The 16417-nt window shown below is 43.3% G+C and overlaps 1 protein-coding gene and 1 long non-coding RNA gene across 3 annotated transcripts in view; one reads left to right on the forward strand and one right to left on the reverse strand.

Annotated features, from left to right (window-relative positions):
• LOC112251065 overlaps positions 1 to 5498 on the reverse strand; it is a 26451-nt gene extending 20953 nt beyond the window's left edge. Inside the window, exon 1 of the long non-coding RNA XR_002953608.2 lies at positions 5381 to 5498. This is a non-coding gene — a long non-coding RNA (uncharacterized LOC112251065). The remainder of the gene's footprint in view (positions 1 to 5380) is intronic.
• On the forward strand, positions 4097 to 12039 carry LOC112251053 (nuclear receptor subfamily 2 group F member 6). 2 transcript variants are annotated; one of them, XM_024421733.2, is made up of 4 exons: positions 4097 to 5577; positions 6326 to 6420; positions 10044 to 10613; positions 11295 to 12039. In XM_024421733.2, the coding sequence occupies exons 1-4, from the start codon at positions 5309 to 5311 to the stop codon at positions 11567 to 11569; spliced, it is 1209 nt and encodes a 402-aa protein (XP_024277501.1). In that variant the 5' UTR covers positions 4097 to 5308; the 3' UTR covers positions 11570 to 12039. The 2 variants fall into 2 exon arrangements, with proteins under 2 accessions (XP_024277501.1, XP_024277493.1); XM_024421725.2 differs by having other exon boundaries at positions 4100 to 5577; positions 10041 to 10613; positions 11295 to 12038.
• The last annotated feature ends 4378 nt before the right edge of the window (positions 12040 to 16417 follow it).

A 16417-nucleotide genomic window follows, 5' to 3' on the forward strand; every position in this document is an offset into this window, starting at 1 on the left:
TTTCTATTCTTCCCCTCTCCCCTGTAAGGCTACTTGTGTCACACAACACTACACTGACTAGTGTTGTGATGACACCACTCCACAGATTGACAGGGTAGAGCCCTATAGAGGGGTACGAGAGGGACATTTTTCTCTTTTCTCTTAAAAATCAGATCTGACCTCCTATTAAAACAACGCATCACATCTGCTATGTGCTCTCACCCACTCATGTAATGACACCCAGCAATACAGGTTACCAACAGCTAAATGATCCCATCATCACTGAGCCCAGAAAGATATGGGGACCCAGGCATCTCCACACACAACACAATCACACACGTGGCTGTTCAGAGTCAGACACATAATGGCCACCGTCATGACAGTCACAAATGGGTCTCACAAGATACACAGGGCAGGCTACAACAGCAAGTTGCTTTGTGGGGTTTAGGTCTACAACCTACATTAGATTTCCTGTTCAGTCTTTTAAGCAAGTGCATTCCAAATGGTACCCTATTCCCTATATAGTGCACTACTTTCGACCAGAACCCTATGGCTCTAAGCAGTGCACTATATAGGGAATAGGGTGCCATTTGAGACCCGGCCAAAGCCCTGATCATGTCAGGTCCCAGATAAGGCCAGTGTGGCAAGGTCCCAGATGGTCCCAGATATGGTCTCAGATAAGGCCAGCGCCTCTCTGTAAAGCGAGGATTATGGGACTCTGGTATAGCAAGGTGAAGGCCATGGAGGGGCGTAGTTTCTGGCTGCTGGGCTGCTCTGTATGGCTGATAATCCCATTAGTCTAACTCTGAGATGTCTTAATTAGACCCGTTAGGACCTCTGTCTGCCTGTCCTCAACCAACCACTCCTCTGTCTCGCCATCCACTCCATCCATCCACAGTAACTAGTGAACAACAAACGGGAAATGGAGATTTAACAGGAGATTGGAGATGGATACCGTGGTCAAAATTGTTGTCTGACTCAGTGTTATGGGTTATGGTAATGCTTAGTCTTAACACGGAAAGCTCATTGTGTAATATTAGAAGATGATGATTCAATGTTATTTCAACAGGAATGTCTGTATATAGCATTGTCTTCTGTTACAATGCTGTTTAATGTGTTCAAAAAAAAATTATATAAATCTATAATTGTATGGTTAAATGTAAAACACTTGATTTGTGATTTCTTGAACAAAATATAATTGAAAACATAGTAGTAATGATCAACTTCTAATTAACTATGTATTTAGTACTACAGTATTACTGACATGAGAGTTTGGTGTGACTAGATATAAATCTATCCCCCCTAGTTCTGAGCAATGCAATGGACCAGACAATACCTTAGCAAAAATATAATGTCATTACACTGCAGTTAGCATTGACTCACGAAACTACCTCTAACTTCCTTCATACTTGACACAGAGGCATAAAAATGGTATCCACAAGTTCATCTGATTCTCGGAAAGTAGGTAAACAATCCAGAAGTATCCCTTTAACCCCTAAGCCTAACCCCTAACCCTAGTTCTAACCCTAAACCTCCTAAGTTTAAAATACCCTTTGTCCTCGTGGGGACAAGGACATTTCCTTGTTTTGCTATCCTTGTGGGGACTTTTGGGGATTTCAGGTCCTCACAAGGATAGAAGAACAAGACCACACACACACCCACCGACCCCTCTCGTCCAACATTCCATTATTGACAACCTACAGAGAGACACTAGTTTAAATGACAAATGCACCAAATGTGTAGTTTCCCACCAACCTACAGCAGGTCTTGGGGAGGAGAGAATGGGGTGAATATTGATTGGACTCAAAGCGTTGTGTGTTATGTCTTGCCCCCCAGCAGATGTTTTTCTGAGGCAGGTTCCACTGGCCTGTTTATTTTATGCTGCGCCGTCATTCAACTAAGGTCAAAAGGCATCACAGCACTGAGAGAGTGACAATGAATAAAGAGAGGGAGAGAATGCGTGAGGAGAAAGATCATGAAAGGAGAGAAAGACAGATATAGGAAAGGAGAGAATGAGAAAAGGAGATAATGAGAGCAGGATGGAAATAGAGAATTATATAATTACTGAATTTAGAGATGGACGAGACAGAGAGATAGAGAGCGAGAGAGAGAATGAGTTGTGGGCCAAAGGTTAGTGACACGAATGGGTCGAGCGGTGCTGGGAGTCATGCACTGCTGTTCACCCAGCCAGAGAGTCAGTCACAAACAGGGTTCAACTTTAAACCAACTGGCCAAATTCCTTTACACCATCAACACATTCACTAGCATGGTCAAAATACCAGACCTGCATCAAATACAGAACTGCTTGATTAAGACGTTTGTTCTTTTGGATACCGATTTTCACCCCATCTGTCTATTTCAGGCGTAGCCTGCTTTAAGGTGTGTGTGTGTGTGTGTGTGTTTGACATATAGGGATCAGGTTAACATAGTGGAGGCTGATAGGCTTAGGGACAGTTACTGCATGCTGTATCTGTGCGCCCCACTTCTCCACTCTTTATTGGGCTTCTGGCTGTGTTGAGAATATACAGACCCTGCGTCAGCAGACTCCATGCAGAGCAGCTGCATTCCTGATCTACAGTTCAAAGAGCAAGGGACTCACAGACACAGACGCACACATGAGCGCACAAGCACTTGAACACATTCACACGCGAGTGCATACACACACGCAGAGTCACACACATTAGTGCATGAACACATGCACACATTCTCTTGCAAAAAGACAACAGAGGTAAGTACACACTCACTCCCACTCACTCCTCTTACAAACAGCCACCCCAAAGCTCCTGGGAATCTAGAGAAACAAGCAGTGTACATATCTTTTCTATTCCCCATGATCTCAAAAGATTAAAACATACACCAACAAAAAGCACACACTCATGGCCTTAAATGAAAGGGCATTAATTCAGTTTAACACAGCTTAGGTTTGCCGCTGATAACCTCCTATCAAAACAAAAGAGCTATCCGTAGCACAGGGACGTTAGCTGTGACTTGTGTGGGTTATATGGGTTAAAGTCACTTCATGCTACACCTCAATGTACATTATATGCCAAAGTGACTCTTCCTTTAAAGATGAGGCAAATTATAACTGTTTTCCTCTTATCAAAATTCAAATGAAATTTAGTTGTATTTGCATACAGACCCCTTTTCCAAAGAAATCATGCAAGACCAGATTGTCGTTCAAGCCATTGACTAATAAAACAATGCATACTCTATATTGTTGGACCATAGAATGCTGGTCCAAATATATATGTAACATGAAGGCTGTCAGGTTGTTCTGTAATATGAAGGCTGTGAGGTTCTGACTCCTTGGCTGCAGGGTCCTTGTTCTCCTCTCTTCTTCAGGAGACCTTCACCTGACAATGCAAACCTTTTTTAACCATACAGTTGGTAGCTTTGGAAGAAATGGGAAGTGAACTAACTAAATGAGCGCGAGAGAGAGAGCTAGGTATTACTATTGTCCGAGCAACAGCTAGGTATTACTATTGTCTGTGACAGTGTTTTTCCTCTGCTGGTTTGCCTAATTTATTCAAGCCGGGGCCAGAGGAAAAAGGGGACAAAACAATTTTTAAAAATGCAATTGTACATTGTGTGTCACGGCTTTCTTCCTGGGAAGGAGAGGCGGACCAAAACGCAGCGTGGTTATAGTTCATGGTCCTTTAATAAGAGACATGAAACATGAACACAACTACAAAACAAGAAACGTGAAAACCGAAAACAGTCCCGTGTGGCACAAACACTGACACAGGAAACAATCACCCACAAAATACCCAAAGAATATGGCTGCCTAAATATGGCTCCCAATCAGAGACAATGATAAACACCTGCCTCTGATTGAGATCCAATCCAGGCAACCATAGACTTACCTAGACACCTAAAAGAACACAACCCCATAAATCTACAAAAACCCCTAGACAAGGTAAAACACATAAATCACCCATGTCACACCCTGGCCTAACCAAAATAATAAAGAAAACAAAGATAACTAAGGCCAGGGCGTGACACTGTGACTGTGCATACGGGAATGCAGAGAAGCTTAGGCCTCTGAAGCCATTACTGCTGGATGGACAAGCACTGACAAAACAAGGGAGGGAGAGAAACAGAAACAGAGGGAAAAGGGGAGGCTTGCTAAGGGGAGCTCCCATTCTGTCTCAGGGCTAATAGAGAGAGGGGACGTCTCTATTTCTCCACTCTGTTTTTTTCTTCTGGTCGTTTGAACTATTGAAGCCACAGATCCCTGGGAGCAGGAGAGGAGCAAGAAGCAGACGCTGTTTCACAACAAGCAACAGAGCACGGAAGAGAGCAAGAGAGAGGACGCCACTGCACTTTGAACTTGTACAGACTAGCAGGACCAGAGGGAGCTGTGCGTGACTTTATCATGATCTATTTAAAATCTTTGTTGTAAATAGTGAGCCTTTAGATTCAGTGTGGTTGTTCCCTGGCTTGTCTGTCATCTCTGACTATTGGCTGTCTGTCTGGGGGGATAGAATAGTGCTGCCAAGCTAATGAAACAAAAAAAGTGCTATTTATAAATGTTTTTGGGACTCAACCTTCTATGGGGTTGAATGACAACATTTCATTTCCAAGATTTTCTGAATATCTGCTTGTGGTACATACGTATAAGAAATTGTTGACACCAATTCGAGCTCCTTCTTGCCAAGCTATAACGGTGCTGCTGCCTGTAAGATTGATTGATAACACTTTCTACACACAGCCCAGAACTGGTCCGACTAGTTTGTAAGTAGGGTAAAGTAAGTCGGGCAGTTTGAAGGAGAGCAGTCCTTTTCTTTCTGGTCTTCTCCTTCGCTCCTCCCTGCTTGTCCAGGGAGAAAGTAGCGTGGTGTAAGGAGAGGAGAGGAGAGACAAATGAAGAGGGGGGGGTCCTATTTTACCCCTCATAGACCCTCCTCCTAGTGTGGCGGAAGTGACAGAGACGGAGAAAGAGCGAGCGAGAGCATGAGCCTATAAGTGTAATTTATTGTTTCCTGTGAAAGGGCAGGCTGCACCCTTTTCTCCCTCCTGAAATCTGAACTGCTTGTTGTGTCAGAACTTTCAGGAGGAGCCATTGTCTAGGGGTCACAGGAAAAACAGAGGAGTGAAGGAGAAGAACAAGAGAGTGAGAGGTCGGAGGACAGCACCGCGGTAGAAAAATAGAGGAGTGAAAGGGATCTCCGGGTCATTTGACGGAGACAGAAGGGGAAAGAGGTCAAGAGAAGGAGTCTGGAACATGTGCAGTTTCAGTTGTTTAGACTTTTCATAACGCTGTCAGTTTTGCTTGGAAGCTGAATAAAAACCAATACCTCTTTGTGTGTGTCAGCCGTGTCTTTCGGATATGGCCATGGTGATCAGGGGATGGGGCAACCCTAATGGAGAGACCAACGGACTGGGGGGGGAGAAGGCTTACCTGCGTGGGGATGAAGAGGAGGGCTCACCCCAGGCCGGGAGTGATGTGGAGGAGGGAGACGAGGACAAGGCATGCGTGGTGAACTGCGTGGTGTGTGGGGACAAGTCCAGTGGGAAACACTACGGGGTGTTCACCTGCGAGGGCTGCAAGAGCTTCTTCAAGAGGAGCATCAGAAGGAACCTCAACTACTCCTGCAGGTCGGTGAAGCCGCTCCGTAAAATATCAAGAAAATACGTTAATGTGAAAAACAACAATTTCAAAAAGGCAGTCTAAGAAACACACAATTTAATGTCAAAGGTTACTGTGTTAATAGGCTACTGTAATGGATCCCTAAAAGTCCTATTCTTGGTGGTCATACAGTATATGTACAGCATGCTTACAGACCCTGTAACTTGTTAGATAATATTTCCCTTGGGGAGTCCTCTTTGTGTTAGGTTGTGTTACAGCTTTATCTCAAGTTAAAAAATAAAAAGATTTTCAGGTGTATAATATACACATGGCGAACAGACTTATTTTGTATCAGAACCAAACAAATGTGCATTTCCCACTGCCACCTACTGTACAGTTAGTAAAATTTCTTACAGTACTACCATATCACACTTCTGAGGAATGTGAGCCTGTTTATCGTTATCTAAGGGCCATATTCAATCAAAACTGTTTATCCATTACTGCACAGTGTACATAGTAGTTACAGTGCTCTCAATCTGTTTCATAAGTTGTGAATCTTACAGGACAGGAAGATATATTTCAAAGCTTTACAGACCTATACAGCTATACATACCTATACAGAGAAGCATTTGTATTCTGCACTCCACAAAACCATTTATTTATGTTCCAGCCAATGGCTCCTTTCACACAGCCAGAGCAGCCACTCTAAGACTATTAATTCATGAGAGAGAAAGAGAGATCAGGATAATACATTCTGTCTAATGTTCTGTTGTGCAGGTCGAATCGAGAATGCCAGATAGACCAGCATCACCGCAACCAGTGCCAATACTGCCGGCTGAAGAAATGCTTAAGTGTTGGCATGCGCAAAGAAGGTAACTATCCTATCTTATCTGTTGCACAACATCTCTGACACTCAGACGATGCCTAAAGCAGAGGTAGAGATACTGCCAATCCAATGTTCCATATACCATAACGGACAGCAGCACAAGTTCGTTCTACAAAAACATGCCCCTGCCATGATAAACAGAGCTGACATTTCACAATTCTGTCAGTTGGCCAAATTATTTACATATTTAAGCTGTAAACTACAGCAAGCTCGATTTTAAAATGTGTTTAGGGGTGAGGAAAAGAGTTTCAAATATCGGTTTGTCAGGTAGCTTAGCGGTTAGAGCATTATAGCATTGGGCTAGGAACCGAAAGGTTGCAAGTTCAAATCCCAGAGTTAACAAGGTGAAAAATATGTCAATGTGCCCTTGAGCAAGGCACAGGGTTGCTGTTGATAATGGCAGATCCTGGCCCAACTCACTGAGGGTGAGTGGGGTCATGGTCATTTCCAATTCACACATGTGTTTAGGACAAATATAAGCACCCACCTAATTATTATTTTGAATTTAAACATGTTTCATTCATGTAGCTATAGTATTTGTAAATCCAGTTGAACTCTATCCTTATTTTCCCTCTGTCTGACCCCTACTCTAAGTACCCCTGCTACGTAGTACGTATCATTCTGCCTGTTGTGTCAGAGGCATTTCCCAGGCAGTACATAGGTTGGATAACCCAGGCAGCCAGCCAGCCAGCCAGCCACTCCTAGGTGTCATATTTATTCTGCATTGAGCTGGCAACAGCCCAGAGCTATATTCAGCAAGGATAGTCATGCAGGGATCTGACCCAATGACAGCACTGACGCAGCCTGGCCACAGTGTTTCCTCATGACCTGGAAAAGCTTGGATCACCTTCGCCGGGTAACAGGTCACTGTTCACCAGGGATAGTAGTGGTCTACTTTACTTCCAGACTGTTTGTAGTCAATAATACTTCAATGACAAGTCAGACACAGCTAACCACAGCCTAGCCTTGGTAGTTTGACAGACCCTGTATTGAACTAGTTTAGCAAGACTACAAGTTGAGTATAGCAATAACAGACTGTCCAGGCTAGCAGTGAAATGGAATGACATTGTCTGAAACGTGGAATAATTCACAGCAGCGGAGGCTGAAAGAAATCAATATCCAGCTAACTAGTTGTTAGACAGAGTAAGCAAAGCACTGGTACCTGACAGTTTCTGCTATCAACAATGTGACATTGTTGCCTTGCCAAGACATGGACCAGTTGGTCCCCCCTTTGCTGCTATAACAGCCTCTACTCTTCTGTGAAGGCTTTCCACTAGATGTTGGAACATTGCTGCGGAAACTTGCTTCCATTCAGCAACAAGAGCATTAGTGAGGTTGGGCACTGATGTTGGCCGATTAGAAGTTAGGTGTTCGATGGGGTTGAGGCTAGGGCTCTGTGCAGGCCAGTCAAGTTCTTCCACACTGATCTCAGCAAACCATTTCTGTATGGGACTTCCCCAAAATGTTGCCACAAAGTTGGAAGCACAGAATTGTCTAGAATGTCATTGTATGCTGTAGCATTAAGATTTTCCTTCACTGGAACTAAGGGGCCTTACCCAAACTGTGAAAAACAGCCCCAGACCATTATTCCTTCACCACCAAACTTTACAGTTGATACTATGCATTAGGGCAGGTAGCTTTCTCCTGGCATCCGCCAAATCCAGATTCGTCCATTGGACTGCCAGATGGTGAAGCGTGATTCATCACTCCAGAGAACGCGTTTCCACTGCTCCAGAGTCCAATGGCGGCAAGCTTACACCACTTCAGCCGACGCTTGGCATTGCGCATGGTGATCTTAGGCTTGTGTGCGGCTGCTCGGCCATGGGAACTCATTTCATGAAGCTCACGACGAACAGTTTTCTTGTGCTGACGTTGCTTCCAGAGGCAGTTTGGAACCCGGTAGTGAGTGTTGCAACAGAAGACAGACGATTTCTACACGCTACATGCTTCAGCAATCCCGTTGTGTGAGTTTGTGTGTCCTACCACTTCGCGGCTGGGCCGTTTGTTGCTCCTAGACATTTCCACTTCACAATAACAGCACTTACAGTTGACCGGGGCAGCTCTAGCAGGGCAGAAATTTGACGAACTGACTTGTTGGAAAGGTGTCATCCAATGACGGTGCCACGTTGAAAGTCACTGAGCTCTTCAGTACAGGCCATTCTACTGACAATGTTTGTCCATGGAGATTGCATGGCCGTGTGCTCTATTTTATACACCTGTCAGCAATGAGTGTGGCTGAAATAGCCGAATCCACTACTTTGAAGGGGTGTCCGCATACTTTTGTATATACAGTGTATACGTAACATTGGGCAGAAAGGGGTGCAAATTCCACAGTTTCAACTATATGTATTTCTGCATTGTGAACAGCTTGCAGTAAATGTAAACATTCATCATGAAATCTAACTTGTTATTTCTGAAACACAAGTAATAAAAGCATCATCAAATACAGTATATTGCACAAGTTGCTTATCTTCAGTGTGTCATTATTTCTGCATTGCAAAAAGTCCATGCGTTTCATGTATGAAATACTGCCAGCCAGAGTATATACATACTGTTCACTCCATGCAAATATTAACACACAAACAAACCTTTTGAGAAAATGGACATAGTTCAACCAGTTTGAAAATACATTGCATATCATGCGAACGCTAGCTCCAGTATTCAAAACTCCCGACTCTAATTGGTGTCTATTATATATATATTACTGTGGAGATGGGCAGTTGGTTCACTTTTTTGAACATGCAAATTGGGCCTCTAGGCAGTTATCACTCAAATATATGTTTAATAAAGATATCCAGACTCTGGATGTAAGGTTTCATTATTTTACGTGATGTACAAACAATGTCATTGTATATAAAGCATTATGAACTGGGTCGTTCGAGCCCTGAATGCTGATTGGCTGACAGCTGTGGTATAACAGACCGTATACTACGTGTATGACAAAACATTTATTTTTACTGCTCTAATTATGTTGGTAACCAGTTTATAATAGCAATAAGGCACCTCTGGGGATTGTGATATATGGCCAATATACCACTGCTAAAATGTGTGGTTTGCAGCACTTAATTAACGCCCAATGTTACATATATGCAAAGTGACTTTTTCGAGTGTTCTATACTTTGCCGAAATTGAATATTGTTCTTAGAAAGTTCACTCAAGCATCTCTGGACATCTAATGAGCATTTTGCATGCATTGAATTTCAGAAACTCACCTTTTACGAGACCGTTTCGGGGGAGCAGAACTGCCATGTTGACAAGATGCAGAGGCGTGCCATTTAGAGTGACGATTTCCGGTTTGGTAATTACAATGATCGGCCACTAGATAGTGTCAAAAGTATCTATTAGGATTTCATCTAGAAGAGACTGGTGTTATTTGATGTTTTGATTGCGTACAGACACGTTACCAGGTGTTTAAATACACTGTTACGTGTATGTAACATTTGGCGTTAAAGGGCTAGAGTCAGCATACTTTTCCATCAACAAACACCTGTTATGTTCAATGCTGAACGTTAGCTTGCCAGCGTCTTTTGCATTAGCCTCTACAACCTCTACAAAGCCCTTTCTCTCCCCCTCTTCCCCTCTCCGCCCTCTCTCTCTTCCCTCCAGCAGTCCAGCGTGGACGTATCCCTCCATCCCACCCAGGCATCAGTCCCACTTCTCTGGTCGGCGGAGGTGGCGGTACCGGGCCAGTAGGGGGCGAATTCTTCAACGGCCAGCCCATGTCAGAGCTAATCTCCCAGCTGCTCCACGCCGAGCCCTACCCCAGCATCCGCTACGGATCCCAGTACGGCCAGCAGCAGATGCATGGTGCTGGAGGAGGCTCCGTCATGGGCATCGACAACCTCTGCGAGCTGGCGGCACGCCTCCTCTTCAGCACCATTGAGTGGGCCAGGAACATCCCCTTCTTCCCTGAGCTGCCTGTCACTGATCAGGTGGCTCTGTTGAGGCTGAGCTGGAGCGAGCTGTTCACCCTGAATGCAGCCCAGTCCGCCCTGCCGCTACACATGGCTCCTTTGCTGGCCGCGGCCGGCTTCCACTCACAGCCCATGTCAGCGGAGAGGGTGGTGTCCTTCATGGACCAGGTGAGGTTGTTCCAGGACCAGGTGGACAAGCTGACCCGGCTCCAAGTGGACTCAGTAGAGTACAGCTGCCTCAAGGCCATCACCCTTTTCTCTCCAGGTCAGTGTACTGGTCGGTCGTCGCTCTCTGGTCCAAACCAAAACCCTTACACCTGAGAAATACAACACCTAGTCCTAACAGGCTGCTACTCTGCTGGTTTTAATGTTCATAGTGAGTCACTCTGGCCGGGTTCTTTTGGCTCCGTTTTCAAAATGTCCCCCAATTTACTAGAAATACTGATATACTGCAGTGCCTCACTATACACAATCCCTAGGAATACTATTGCTGAATTGATTCCTAGCAAGAATTATAACTCTTGCTTGTGCTCAGATTAGAAAGCGAGAATATGAGAGAAAGTGGGATATAGGCCCAGGCTCATAGCTTTAGAATGAGTGTTCCGTTAACTCCCAGAAAACCCATTATTAGTATTCAAATCTAGACAACATTAGTCATGCTGATGTAAAGTTCAGTCTGTAGGTAAATATTTCTCATATGAACAGCTTTTTAAAGTGTTACATCTCTGTCCATGTGATAAATATTGACCTACACCTCTGCAGAAGCACAACTGACCTTTCAATCAGCATGTCTCATTGATCTCAAGTTGTTTGAGAAGTCATATTCTCTTCCATTACTGTTGCTCCTGCCTCTGTTCTGCACTATAGTGCTGACCATTTCTGCACTTCTGATTGACCTTAAGTCCATGCTTAAGTCTGTCTGTGTGTCCTGGTTTGTCCTCTTTAGATGCGTGTGGTTTGACAGACCCCGTCCATGTGGAGTCTCTGCAGGAGAAGGCCCAGGTGGCTCTGACGGAGTATGAGAGGATGCAGTACCCGGGTCAGCCACAGCGCTTCGGACGTCTTCTCCTCCGCCTGCCTGCTCTCAGGGCCGTGCCCGCTAATCTCATCTCCCAGCTGTTCTTCATGCGCCTGGTGGGCAAGATGCCCATCGAGACCCTCATCAGGGACATGCAGCTGTCTGGGAGCTCCATCAGCTGGCCATATGTCCCTGGGCAGTGAGGAACAGAAGCCTAGGACACACAGGATCCTGGAAGAGGATCCTGGCTGGAACCTAGAACAAGATGGAGAGGGATTATTAGCCAGTGATGTCATTAGTCTTACACGTGCAATATGCAGAAATCGCTCTGCCATTTCCTGGTTGCTAAAATTCTAATAGTTTGTCTAATTTCAGTTTATGTGACAAAGAAAGCAGTGTAGAGAATCATTGTATCATCTAAACCCGTGTGAAAAATATTTTCAATAACATTTGTTTTTGTTATTTTCAGCTGTTTGAAGCTGGTATACAAAACCGAAAGTAAAAGACGCAAAAACGAAACTTAAGAATTGGAAGCATAGAAATATAACATAAATCGAATGCTTCTTAAACTTGCTTTCAATGAGAATGACAGATCTATAACTAACATTTCCATGTGAATCTGGTCACCCAAAAAGTTACATATTGCAGCTTTAAGGTCTAATAAAGCCATTTTTATCTCAATATCAAATCATATTTGGGTAACAATTAAGTACCTTACTGTGATTGTTTTCAATTAAAATAGTTTAAAAAAAAAATATATATATATATATATATCTTCTTAGCCAATAGCCAATTCTCAAGAAAGAATTTGCTAGGACTGTCTGGGAGTGGTCTGAGTGGGGAGGGAAAAACTGAAAACAAGCTGTTATTGGCAGAGAGGATTGGAACTCTTTCTTATTGGTCTATTGACTAATTTACCACCGGGTGTTGACACCAGGCAGGCCAAAACTCCATCCCAACAAAACAGGCTGAAATTTCAGCCAATCTTTTAAAACCGCTCTTACACTAAAAGGGCATTATCATAATTTTTTACAATTTCACAGTATTACTCCAACCTCATAGTATGGAAATATATATAAAACACAGGAAAATCAAATTTTTGACCACACTGGGCTTTAAAGGACGTAGTAGACGAGTACTGTATTGCTACTCACTCAGAGAGAGCCACATGGAAATACCAATGAATGGAACTGGAATGAAACCATTGGAACAATTTAGGTGTTCCGTGTGTATTCCAAGGAAATCATACATTTGACTTGGTATATACTTCTTGATCTGTATTATGACCTCATTTTAGTCCTTCTCTACCTCATTCTGGCCCCAGAACAGGGCTCTGAAACGCAAACTGTAACTGAAGCCCGTGTGCCACTACTACCTCCATCCCCATGACCCCCAACGTGACTCTGTCTGACCCCAGGCTATGTGTGACTCTCTGGCTGCTGTGTTAGGTCCCCTGGGTCTCAAATGGGACCCTATGTCCCATAGCTACAGTGTATAGGGCTCTGGACAAAAGTAGTGCACTGTATGGGGAATAGGGTGCCATTTGAGATTCAGCCGTAAGGGTTTGTGATGCCACAGCCATGGCACATACTTTCCTTGTATGCTGTTGTCTCCTGAGCCCTCTATTTATGTAAATCTTTGGGTATTGATTTACACGAATGTTGAGCTTATAGTTGGGAATGTAATGATACATTATGCATATGTGGTAATGTAAATCTTTGAATGTTATGCAAATGAAGGACTCTGGACATCTCCATAGTATATTTAGCGATAGCATAAATGCTACAATACATGCTATGGTGCTGAAAACTGGCAGAAGCTGGCAGAGGTGAATGTCCACTACCGTTCAAAAGTTTGGGCCCACTTAGAAATGTCCTTGTTTTTGAAAGAAAAGCAACATTTCTGTCCATTAAAATAACATCAAATTGATCAGAAATACAGTGTAGACATTGTTAATGTTGTAAATTACTATTGTAGCTGGAAACGGCTGATTTTTATTGGAATATCTACATAGGCGTACCTATAGAGGCACATTATCAGCAACCATCACTCCTGTGTCCCAAGCACGTAGTGTCAGCTAATCCAAGTTTATCATTTTAAAAGGCTAATTGATCATTAGAAAACCCTTTTGCAATGATGTTAGCACAGCTGAACACTGCTGTTCTGATTAAGAAGCAATAAAACTGGCCTTTTTGGGGGGTGCAATTTCAGAATGTGGGGGGTTCCCGCATCCCCAGTGAAAGTTGTGCCCCTGGTGGAAACATCGTCGGTTCAACCAGGGTGTGCCAAGTGGGATGGCTGTGTTAATAGTTGCGTAACTTTTGCTATTGTTTTAACATTGAGAACACTGGGTTGTAACATCGCTCTCAGTAGCATTTGAATATATTTGAGTTTCTAAATGGAAGTTGGAGACCTGTTTTTGTGTTTGAATAGCCAGATGACTTGAGATGTTGCATACATGTCTGAAATAACAACAGAACATTAGCATTACCCGTGTCTTCAATAATAAAGGTTATATGAAGCCCATTAGTTTTATTGGACCTGGAATTCAAAGCAGGATCCAATTTTGCTCCTTATATGCATTAAAACCTCTAAGGGATTTGTGTCCCTATACCGGGACGTTTGTTGCTAACTTGCGCTAATGTGACTAGAATGACGTTGTAAGAAACAGCCAACTTTCCAGGACATAGACATACATGTCTTGTGTGCAGAAAGCTTAAAGTTTACATTCTTGTTAATCTAACCGCACTGTCCAATTTACAGTAGCTATTACAGTGAAAAAAATACCATGCTAATGGTTTGAGGAGAGTGCACAACAACAACAAAAACATTTATCATGGCAACTGGTTTGATACATTTACCTCTGAGGTAAATAATGTACTTACCTTCAGTAACCTTGCTCTGATTGGTCATCCTGAGGGTCCCAGAGATAAAATGTAGCATAGTTTTGTTTGATAAAATACATTTTTATATTCACATGTAGGAACTGGGTTCTACAGTTTGAACCCCTTCTGTTTCTGGACAATTGTTTTAGCCTCTGCTTGAGACCTGACACTGGGAGAGAAAAAAAAAATCAACTTTCAGCAGAACAATAAGCACAAGGTCAAATCTACACTGGTGTGGCTCACCAATATGAAGGTGAATGCCCCCAAGTGCCCTAGACTCAGTTCTGATTAAATCCTCATGTAAATATATGAAGATTCAACAATACCCAACCAACTTTACAGAGCATGAGCCAAGAAGAATGTACAGTATACATGATTCCTCAGGTCTACAAAGTTGGTTGAGACTTTCTTTCTTTTTTTGTTTCACAATGGCTGTCAAAGGTACTTCCACCAAGTATTGATACAGGGGGATGGATTTCAGTTTATTTCTCTATCTTTAATAAATGTGTATGATATAAATGATGATTGAATGCATTTAAAATATATATATGTATCTAACCTATAGAAAGAAGTATGAGACACCATACTGTCACAAGGATGGCTAACTTGAAATTCCTTCTGTCATTACAGATTTAGGTAAAATGGCTTTAAGTTAATTCGCATCTCAATTATGGAACAATCTTCAGAATACCCTACAGTTGCATGCATTAGTGCCTTTCGGGCAAGTCAGAATGTTGGTTAAGGACCTCTGAACTGAGGAATGTGGTTGTTTTTTATTTTGCTCAGGTGCATCCTGTTTCCATTGATCATCCTTGAGATGTTTCTAAAAACTTGATTGGTCCACCTGTGGTAAATTCAATTGATTGGACATGATTTGGAAAGGCACACAACTGTCTATATGAAGTCCCACAGTTGACAGTGCATGTCAGAGAAAAAAAAACAAGAAATGAGGTCAAAGGAATTGTCCGTATGGCTCCGAGACAGGATTGTGTTGAGGCACAGATCTGGGGAAGGGTACAAAAACATTTATGCAACATTGAAAGTCCCCAAGAACAGAATGGCCTCCATCATTCTTAAATCGAAGAAGTTTGGAACCACCAAGACCCCTCCTAGAGCTTGCCGCCCGGCCAAACTGAGCAATCGCGGGAAAAGGGCCTTGGTGGCCAAGAACTCGATGGTCACTCTGACAGAGCTCTAGAGTTCCTCTGTGGAGATGAGAGAACCTTCCAGAAGGACTACAATCTCTGCAGAACTCCACCAATCAGGCCATTATGGTTGAGCAGCCGGACAGAAGCCACTCTTCAGTAAAAGGCACATGACAGCCCGCTTTGAGTTTGCCAAATGGCACCTAAAGGACTCCCAGACCATGAGTAACAAGATTCTCTGGTCTGATGAAACCAAGATTCAACTCTTTGGTCTGAATGCCAAGCATCACATTTGGAAGAACCCTGGCACCATCCCTACGGTGAAGCATGGTGGTGGTAACATCATGCTGTGGGGATGTTTTTCAGCATCACTGTGAGACTAGTCACTATCGAGGCAAAGATGAATGGAGGAAAGTACAGAGAGATCCTTGATGAAAACCTGCTCCAGAGCACTCAGGGACACAGACTGGGGTGAAGGTTCACCAAAAGAACAACGACCCTAAGCACACAGCCAAGACAACAGCAGTGGCTTCGGGACATGTTTCTGAATGTACTTGGGTGGCCCAGCCAGAGCCCGGATTTGAACCTGATCGAACATCTGTTAAGAGACCTGAAAATAGTTGTGCAGCAACACTCCCCCTCCAACCTGACAGAGGTTGAGAGGATCTGCAGAGAAGAATTGGAGAGACTCCCCAAATACAGGTGTGCCAAGCTTGTAGTGTTATGCACAAGAAGACTTGAGGCTGTAATCGCTGCCAAAGGTGCTTCAACAAAGTACTCAGTAAAGGGTCCGAATACTTATGTCAATGTAAAACATTTCTAAAAAACTGTTTTCGCTTTGTCATTATGGGGTAGTGTGTGTAGATTGATGAGGAAAAAAAAACATTTAATACATTTTAGAATGCTGTAACTTAACAAAATGTGGAAAAAGTCTGTTTGAAGAAAAAAATCATGAATGTACTTACGTCTGAGTGCCATTCGCCATTTATCACACCCTGGCCTGACCAAATAAATATAAAAA

This window comes from Oncorhynchus tshawytscha, linkage group LG01 (assembly GCF_018296145.1).
Source record: "Oncorhynchus tshawytscha isolate Ot180627B linkage group LG01, Otsh_v2.0, whole genome shotgun sequence".
NCBI classification, from domain to species: Eukaryota; Metazoa; Chordata; class Actinopteri; order Salmoniformes; family Salmonidae; genus Oncorhynchus; species Oncorhynchus tshawytscha.

Excerpts from the sequence above, each read along its gene's own strand:
- LOC112251053 (XM_024421725.2), top strand. The coding sequence starts at position 5,309 with ATGGCCATGGTGATCAGGGGATGGGGCAACCCTAATGGAGAGACCAAC. Across the intron at positions 5,578-6,325 it reads AACCTCAACTACTCCTGCAG|GTCGAATCGAGAATGCCAGA; the intron begins GTCGGTGAAGCC and ends TCTGTTGTGCAG. Across the intron at positions 6,421-10,040 it reads TGTTGGCATGCGCAAAGAAG|CAGTCCAGCGTGGACGTATC; the intron begins GTAACTATCCTA and ends TCTTCCCTCCAG.